The 9,641-nt window shown below is 41.6% G+C and overlaps 3 protein-coding genes across 3 annotated transcripts; all 3 read right to left on the bottom strand.

Annotated features, from left to right (window-relative positions):
- Positions 1 to 3,316: 3,316 nt before the first annotated feature.
- LOC142612336 (uncharacterized) lies at positions 3,317 to 4,217 on the bottom strand. Its single transcript, XM_075784439.1, has 2 exons — positions 3,588 to 4,217; positions 3,317 to 3,484 (listed from the first exon to the last, which is right to left on the bottom strand). Exons 1-2 carry the CDS (start codon positions 4,215 to 4,217, stop codon positions 3,317 to 3,319), a joined length of 798 nt encoding a protein of 265 aa, XP_075640554.1.
- A 1,773-nt stretch (positions 4,218 to 5,990) lies between these two features.
- Positions 5,991 to 7,079, bottom strand: LOC142612337 (uncharacterized). Its single transcript, XM_075784440.1, has 3 exons — positions 6,577 to 7,079; positions 6,464 to 6,534; positions 5,991 to 6,412 (listed from the first exon to the last, which is right to left on the bottom strand). Exons 1-3 carry the CDS (start codon positions 7,077 to 7,079, stop codon positions 5,991 to 5,993), a joined length of 996 nt encoding a protein of 331 aa, XP_075640555.1.
- A 1,429-nt stretch (positions 7,080 to 8,508) lies between these two features.
- LOC142612338 (uncharacterized) lies at positions 8,509 to 9,396 on the bottom strand. The gene has a single exon (XM_075784441.1). The coding sequence runs from the start codon at positions 9,394 to 9,396 to the stop codon at positions 8,509 to 8,511; it is 888 nt and encodes a 295-aa protein (XP_075640556.1).
- Positions 9,397 to 9,641: the final 245 nt, after the last annotated feature.

Raw genomic sequence — 9,641 nt, forward strand, 5'->3', positions numbered from 1 at the left:
AAGCAAAAGTCTCTAAAGTCTTGGCTGTCGAATTGTCGTCCGTTATCTAATATGATTATCCATAGTATCCCGAATCTGTAGATTATATTCTTCCACATGAAGTTCTGGATCTTTGCCTCCGTGATGGTTGGTAGTGCTTCTGCTTCAACCCATTTTGTCACTAGTAATAATTTTACCTGTCTCTTACCTTAGGATAGCGAACCCACGATGTCAATTCCCCACAGGGCAAATGACCACGGGGAGGTTATGGGTGTCAACTTTTCTGCTGGGATACGTTGAACATTTCCAAACCTCTAGCATTTGTCGCATCGTTTAACGAACTCTCTAGCGTCCTTCCGCATAGTAGGCCAAAAGTTACCCGTTCTAATGGTCTTACTTACTAGTGATCTTGGGCCTGCGTGGTCTCCACATATCCCTTCGTGGATCTCCTCCAGGATGTACTTAGCCTCACATTCATCGACACACTTCAGGTAAGACATGGAGAAGCCTCTTTTGTATAGGGCATCGTTCAAGATAGTGAACCTGGCTGCTCTCTTTTGGACTTTCCTAGCCTCCTCGACGTCCTGAAAAATTCGTCCATCTTGAAGGAAAGATAGAATTGGGGTCATCTAGCCGCTTTCGCTTTGAATTGCGAAGGTGTGGATCTCTTCAATGCTTGGACGCCTTTGAATTTCCATTTTTAAATCTGTGCTTATCGATCCTGCTTATGATGATGTCTGCTTCACTATCTCGTCTGCCCCCATATTCTAACTCCTAAGGACCTGTATGAACTCTACCCGATCAAATTCTCAGCCCAAATGCCTCGTCAGTCTCAGGTATTTCTGCATTCTCTCCTCATTTGCCTCATACTCTTCCTTTATCTGTCCCACAACCAGCTTAAAATCACTCTAGAGGAGCAAGTTTTTAGCGCCCAATGCCTTTCCGACCCTTAGGCCCATCAGTATTGCCTCGTACTCTGCTTCGTTGTTGGTGGCGGGGAACTGAAGCTAAACTCTGTATTTGAGCGTATCTCCTTCTTAGGTAATGATAATGACCCCTACTCTACCCCTTTTTCGGGCTGATAACCCGTCAGCCTGGATTGTCCATCTCTCCCCTTCGTCTAGTGCCCCGTCTTCGTCAAGGATCATGAATTCGGCTATAAAGTTTGCTAGTGCTTATGCCTTGATAGCTTTTCTAGGGTGGTATTCAATGTCAAACTAGCTAAATTTGATTGCCCATTGAACCATTCTTCCTGTGGCTTCAGGCTTGCTCATTGACTTCTTCATGGGTTAATCTCTCATCACCAAGATAGGATTCGCCTGGAAATAGGGGCGCATCTTTCATAAGGCTATAATCAAGGCGAATGCAATCTTCTCGATCCGTGGGTATTTTGCTTCAACTCCTTGGAAGGCTTGACTGGCATAGTAAACCGGGAGTTGTGTTCCATTCTCTTCCCGAATCAAGGTTGCACTCACAGCTGTAGCCAATACTGCTAAATATAAGTATAGGTCTTCCCCTTCTTTGGACGGGCTCAAGAGAGGTGGATTGCTCAAGTAGTGTTTAAGATCCTAGAAAGCCTTCTCACATTCCTCCGTCCAGGTGAATGCTTGCTTCAGAGTTTTGAAGAAAGGCAGGCATTTGTCTGTCGCCCTAGAGACGAACCTATTGAGTGCTACTATCCTTCCTGTTAGTTTTTGGACTTCCTTCACCGTCTTTGGGAATGCCATCTCTAATATGGCTCGCATCTTTTATGGGTTTGCTTCTATCCCCTTCTGAGACACCATGAACCCCAGAAACTTCCCCAACACCACCCCAAAGGTGCACTTGCTGGGGTTCAACTTCATCTGATATTGTCTGAGGATAGTGAATGTCTCCTCGAGGTCATCCAAGTGTGCAGATTCTTCCTTGCTCTTGATGAGCATGTCATCAAAGTATACCTCCATGTTTCTCCCAATTTACTTACTGAACATCTTGTTCACTAATCTCTGGTAAGTTACTCTTGCATTTTTTATTCTGAAGGGCATTACCTTGTAGCAGTGGAGCCTTTAGCTTGTGATGAAGGCAGTTTTATCCTGGTCTTCTTTTGACATCTTGATCTGGTTGTATCCCGAGAACACATTCCATGAATGTAAGGAGCTTGTATCCAATCGTGGAATTCACCAGCTGATCTATTCTTGGCAGGGGGAAGCTATCTTTCGGGCAAGCCGTCTTTCGAGCAAGCCTTGTTCAGATCTGTGAAGTTTACGCACATCCTCCACTTCCCATTAGTCTTCTTTACCAGGATGACGTTAGCTAGCCAGTCTGGTAAATAGACCTCACGAATGAAGTCTACTGCTAGCAATTTGTTTACCTCATCCATGATGACCTTGTTTCATTCAGGAGCAAAGACTCGTTGCCTCTATTGGACAGGATTCTTCTCTGGATTTACATTCAGTTGGTGTTAGATGACCTCAAATTACCCTTAAGGAATTGGACTAATTTCTTCTTCATCTCTTCGCTCAAAGTAGTCCCTATCCTTGTAGTCTTTGCTGGTTCCCCGTCTACCAACTCCACGGTTTCCAGGGCTTCCACTTTTTCTTCACCTTTCTCTTCAATCATCCATATATGGTTCTCTTTTGTAGTTAACACTGCTTGGTAGCATTCCCTAGCCAGCACTTAACCTCCCTTGACTTTGCCCACGCCATTCTCTGTTGGGAACTTTACCTTTAAGCAATAGGTGGACGTGGCTGCCTTCCAGGAGTTAAGTGTGGGCCTTCCAATTATCACATTGTACGAGGAATGACAGTCTACCACCAGGAAGTCGAGCTAACGAGTCAACTGTCAGGGGTAAGATCCCACTGTGACCGTCAGTGTCACTATGCCTTTGGGATACAATCTATCTCCACTAAAGCTAATGAGGGGGGGACTCAAAAGGTCGCAATCTTTCGGGATCTACCTTTAGCTATTGGAAAGTAGAGAGGTAGATGATGTCCACAAAGCTACTGTTGTCTATGAGGATCCTCCTGGTATTAAACCTCTCTATCATGAGCATTATGACTAAGGGGTCATCATGCAGTTGTTTTACCCCTCTAGCATCTTCTTTTGAGAATAGGATGTCCTTGTCCATCCTTCTTTGTTTCAGGGGTGGTATCCTATGGATGCTATTTATCTGCTTCTGTTGCGCCTTCTTGAGGAATCTGAAAAACCCACCTGTGGATGGTCCTCCTATGATCGTCTTTATTTCTTCTATTACGCTTTGTGGACGGTTGAACGAGTTGTTTTCGTCCCTCGGAACAGCTTCGTGTCTATCCTTATTATCATTCTTGGATCTACTAGAGTCCCTCTTCTTCACAAACTTCTACAGCTTCCCTCTCCGAATAAGCTCTTCTATCTGCTCCTTCAAGTCTCTGCAATCTTCTGTGTAATGGTCGTGATCCTTGTGGAAACGGCAATACTTCTTCTTATCACACACATTAAGGGATGAGTGCAACGACTTTGGCCATTTAAGGTAATGTTCGTCCTTAATCTACGTCAAGATTTTGTCAACGGGCATAATTAAAAGGGTAAATTTTATCGTCTGAGGGGTTTTATCGTCTTTTCGCTTGTTCCCGTTAGTGCCTTGACGATACCCCCCGTTCTCTTTTTCGTCCTCTTTGGTCCTCTCCCTTTTTTTCCCTTTCCCTATGCTTCTCTTCATCCCTTATCGCTGCCAGGGCATCTTCGACGTTTATATACTTCTGCGCTTTCAATAGCATTTCTGCCATTGTCCGAGACGGGCTCTTTGCAAGTGCAACCACGAACTCTCTAGACTTTAATCTGGCTTTGAAGGTCGTCAGATGCACTTTATCGTCTGCTTCATCTACCTCTAAGGTTTCTTTGGTAAAACACTTCACATATGATCTCAAGGTCTCCTTCTCCCTTTGCCTAATGGTGAGCAGGTGGTCTACCGGCCTTTTCAGGCGCTGTCCACCGACAAAATGGCGTAAAAAGGAATTACCCAATTGCTTGAAGTTGTCAATGGATGACATTGGTAGCTTAGTGAACCACTCTCGTGCTTCTCCTTTGAGAGTTGTCTTGAAGATGTTAAGGTGGTCTAAAGGGTATTTCATACCATCAAACTGCTCGAGCTGTGAGAGACAAAACTTTGAAGGCATTGGGCACTCCAGGTTCACTATTGTAAAGGGCGAGTCCATCCTCCTGACCATCCTCTCCAGGCTCCAATCCGTTTTTTCCCTTATTGCACTTCTCAACTCGTCCATTTCCTTTATCATTTCCTTGAGGAGGTATGAGTTCTCTCTCTCAGGAGTAATTCATTGCCGGTGGTCGTTCCCTCTTCTCCCTCGTCATTCCTGTTGGTCCTCGAACGGTTGTCTCCTTACTAAAGCTGCAACCTCATCTCCTAGTTCTGTCTCGTGAGCTCTGCCATACTGACTATGAGTGTTTGGATTTGCAAGGCTAATGCTGCAGAATCTTGCGGCGTGTTAGACTCCATTTGGACTCTAAAGTTGAATGGAACTAAGCTCTCGAACCTAAGTGCGAAATTGTCGTTCCCACAAATGGAACCAAATTGATGATGCTAAGATCATCAGTTAAGTAGGTTCGTCCAGATAGGTCAGCACGGACTTCGTCTCTATACCTGCAAGAATAAGAATGGAATCCTCTCTAAGTGGCCACCGGTATGGTGCCAGCCACGGAGTCTCTGAAGGTAAAGTCAGAGACTAGAAATGATAGATAGGGCTTATAAGAACTAGAGCGAATAAAGTGTTTCAGCGAGTGTGTATGTATGTACCTTCTTTGGCTCTGAGATGTGTCTTATATATATTCTTATTCTTTCTAGCCGTTGTACCCTATTCATGGTGGTATAATTGCTTCTTTTGTAAGGCCTCTAGGCTCCTTCAATATGGGCTTTAATGGGTCTCCAACGGTCTTCTAGGCTGATTGGTAACCGTTCAAGGCATTGAATGCTCCTCTTTATGGCGCTTGTACCATTGTCCATGCTGAGGTGGGATGGACGATGGTACTTGATGGGCTCGTCTGGACTGATATTTATTGGGCCTATCACAATTTATGTTATATTTACATGAGTATCTAAATAAGTGCTATCTCAAATGAACTCCCTAGTCTAGTTAACCTAAATAAAGAGGCTAATAATTGTGTTTCAATATTCTCACCTAATATGATTGTTATTTCAATATCGCAATCTTAAAATTGCCTAACAATAAGATAATAATTCGTAGTAATATACCTTCAAGGTTTAATGTAAAATATAATTTTATTTCACAACAAAAAGAACACACTAAAGACTAGTAAATAATCTAAATTTATTTCAAAGAAAAGTATTATCTAAGCCTTGCATTAGAAAGCTAATTGCCTTTATGCCCTCTTTATGGTCTTGCACCAAGGTTCTACCCCCAACACTTACCTAGCATCAGAAGGAAACTTAGGCATCAAAGATATACAATTACAATCTATTGTATTAGAAATAATAATTGATTTCAAATATTATGATATCATTTTAGATTTACCTTTTGAAAAAATATATACCATAAAATGGAAATTAGCTGTTGCAAAGCAAAATAGATGCTCCTAATGCCCCTTTTTAGCCAAAAATTGATCAGATTATAATCTTTCCAGGTAAACTATATGTGAATATGGCGTACTTTAGAGGTCTTTATTTTTTTTTATTCAACAATTGGAGAAAGAGAAATTTGAACTCTAAATATCTTCATTAAAAATATTAAAAAGTTTTAAATAAATTATAAGGCTCTTAAAGTAATTTGGAGGTCTATAATAAAAGAGGAATGGAGTTTTTTTTTTTTTTTATGACAAACAAAGGTGTCTAGATCTGTTTGAGTTTTTTATTATTCTCTCAGGTGTATGCAATCCCCTCATTCCACACATATCTAATTATTATAAGAAGGAATCTCATATGGGTGGCCTCAAGATACTGGCAAAAAACTTCAAATTCAGGATCTCATGAAGTATTAAGAACTACTAAGCCAATCTCTATTTTTGGAAAGCCCAATCAAACTTCATTCATTTAAAAAAGAAGAATCAAAATACAAAGTATCACGGGCTAGTGGTGGCGAATCTTCCAACCACACAACTTCCTCATCTAAGACATTGGCATAACGTGCTAAAGAATGGGCCACAGAATTGGCACTACGCCTAATACAACTAAAAGCCACATAGCGAAGTCCTGCTGCTAGGCAGCCAATATCATCATAAATCAAACCCAAGCAAGACCAATTTGGAGACGTGGAGGAAATCGCACTCATTACCATCGCATTATCCCTTTCAACAATCAATTCCAAGAACCCCGCATCTATAGCAAACTCCATTGCTTTTTGGCATGCCAAAGCCTCCGCCTCCTCACTGTCAACCGTTGCTGCCCCCCTTGCCGATAAAGTTGTCATTACATCCCCAGCTGCATCGCAAATCACTGCTCCTACCCCTGATCCGTTTGCAAATGTAGTCGCATCAAAATTCAGCTTGTACAACTAACCCAATGGAGGCTTCCAATTCTGCATAAGTACAGGTGAGACCGAACCTGCTGCAAGTGAACTTTGAGCATCTCTATACTCACTCAAAAATTGTGTGGCTCTCTGATTTAGTTACCCTGGATGTTGCATTATTCCTCCATGTAACAAAGAATTCCGACAGTCCCAAACAAGCCAGCAATGGACTAGAAATGCCTTAAGTTCCTCCATCGACAATTTGATCATCATGAACTGAAACAGTTGCAGAAAATCATCCTTCTCTCCACCACACTTCTGTATTCGAGCAGTAGACCCAGCCCAAACATCTTTAGCAGCGCTGCATTCCCATATTGCATGGATCACAGATTCTGGACATCGTTGACACAATCCACATCTATCCTTTGTCAGAATTTGTCTTCGGACTAAGTTCACCTTTGATGGCAAAATATTAAGGCAAGCCCGCCATCCAAAAATTTTAATTTTGCTAGGAACCCGGAGCTGCCAAAGCTGAGTCCAAACTTGATGATCTGTCCTTTGTTCAAAGCTCTCTTCTCTTCCATTAGTATCTTCAGCTAGCATGCGAGCAACATGATACCTTGATTTAACTACATACTTTCCATTGTGACAATACATCCACACCATCTTATCTTGCACCTACCTTATGCTCAAAGGAATTCTAAGGATTGCCTCCACATCAAACTGATTGAATATCATATAAATTCTTTCCCTATCCCATTGATGCACTCTCTAATCAATCAAATCCGAGACTCTCCATTCTCATTCATCATATTTAGTAGGAAACAAAATTTTATTAGCAGGATGATTCGGTATCCACTTATCTTCGATCACTTGGATTGAAGAACCCGTTCCCACCCTCCAGTAGCACCCCTTTTTCAATATTTGTTGAGCAGCCAACACACTCTTCCAAACATAGGAGCTGTTAGGACAATCTGCGGCCTCCATAAAGCTACATCTCGAAAAATACTTGGCCTTGAAACACCCGGATGAAAGTGAATTTTGGTCTTATAACATCCGCCAACCTTGCTTGGTCAACATAGCTAAGTTAAAGCTCCTGAGATCTCGAAATCCCATACCACCCACCTTCTTAGATTTCTTCAAAAAACTCCAACTCTTCCAATGAATTTTCCATTTGTCGCCAGTCTGCCCCCACCAAAATCGTGCACAGAAATCATCTAATTTCATTGCAAAGCTTTGTTGGCAACAAGAACACTCCCATAGTCTACGTTGGAATTGATTGGGCCACTGCTTTGATCAAAACTTCTTTTCCTACTCAAGAAAGCATCCTACCCTTCCAACCCTGAAGTTTTTTCCACACCCGCTCCTTAAGATATGCAAATGTTTGGTACTTGGCTCTACCAACCAAAGTCGGTAAACCCAAATAAAAATCAAACCTATCCACTTCCTTTACTCCCAAGGCTTGTTTAATCCATTGCTTCTGTCTCTCAGACATATCACCACTAAAATATACTGATGACTTCTCAAAATTAATGCATTAACCAGAAGCTTCAGCATACAATTGCAACGTATCAAAAATCGCCTGCACTTCTTCCTAAGTTGCCTGGCAAAAAATCAAAGAATCGCCTGCAAAAAGCAAATTAGAAATACTAGGCACCATTCTGCAAATCTGGACACCATGAAGCCTCCCCTCATATTCAGCTTTGGATAGCAAAGAAGTGAACCCCTTTGCACATAAAAGAAACAAGTAAGGTGATAGAGGGTCTGCTTGACGAAGCCTTCTCGATGGGACAATATTTCCATATGCTTTACCATTAATACGAACCGAGATCAACTGAGGTAATATAATCTTCAGTTTATTGGCTAACACTTTTGAAATTATTTTGTAAATAGCATTGCACAAACTAATGGGTCTAAAATCTGCCATCTTCTCCAGAGACTTAATTTTTGGGATAAGAACAAGATGAGTATAATTTATCTCAGGTAGCATAATGCCAAAATTCAGAAATTCCAACACAATAGAACTAACATCATTACCAACAATATGCCAAAACTTTTGATAAAAAAAAGCATTCATACCATTGGGTCCCGGACTTTAAGTAGTTCCCATTTGAAATAATGCTGCTTTTACTTCCTCCACACTATACGGTCTGGACAACTCTTCCCTTATATCTGTAGTCATCCTTTGAGGAACAGTGTTGAGACATTCCTCCATCCTTTCACATGTGCCTAAATGAAATATAGTCTCAAAATAATTAACAGCCACCTCCGCCACATCTCTAATGTCCTCCACCCAATTACCATGTTGATTTTTAATGCCATGAATGAAATTCTGTTTGTGCCTTTGGGAAGCTTTTAAGTGGAAAAACTTTGTATTCCTATCTCCATGCTTTAACCAGGATACTCGAGACCTTTGTGCCCAAAATATTTCCTGCTTAAAGAGAAGATCATCAATTTTTTTGCTTGCTGCCAGGACTTCCTCTCTGCTCTCCTCCGTTAACTCTTCTTCATTCATTCTTTCAATCTTTTTAGTTAAGTGTTTTATCTCATCCGTATTAGGAGTTGTTTTAGATGAACCCCAGGTCAACAATTCCACCCCACAACTCTTAATCTTGTCCACTGTTGCACATAAACCAACTACATCTCCACCTGAATTGACCCAAGAGTCTATGACCACTTCTTCGCACTCATCCCACATCAGCCAAGATTCTTCAAATCTGAATCCGCGTGGCCCTCCTCCCCTGAAATCACGGTCTGTTTTGGTCTGAAGAAAGATCGGGACATGATCAGAAGCATGGTTGAACCCGTGGCTTAAAGTGCTAGCAGAAAATTTGTCCTTCCACTCACGGTTTGCAACGGCTCGATCCATTCGTTCTCTAGTATTTGCTGCACCAGGTCTTTTATTGTTCCACGTAAATTTATACCCTTGAAAGCCCAAATCAAATAAATTACAAGACTCCAATGCTTCTTGAAACTCTTCCATCTATTTGTACTGAGGTGGATGTCTGCTTTGCTTTTCTGACTGATGAAGAATTGCATTGAAATCTCCTACACAACACCATGGCCCATCCACAAATGAAGAAATATGTGATAATAGCGCCCAGGATTTCTTTTTTTCACTTGCTTCCAGCCACCCATAGAAACTTGTGAGAAACCAAGTAAACCCATCCTCCTAGACCACCTTTGCCAATATATGATTCTCTGTAAAATTAATAACATCTAGTTGAA

The sequence above is a fragment of the Castanea sativa genome, chromosome 10 (assembly GCF_040712315.1).
Source record: "Castanea sativa cultivar Marrone di Chiusa Pesio chromosome 10, ASM4071231v1".
NCBI lineage: Eukaryota > Viridiplantae > Streptophyta > Magnoliopsida > Fagales > Fagaceae > Castanea > Castanea sativa.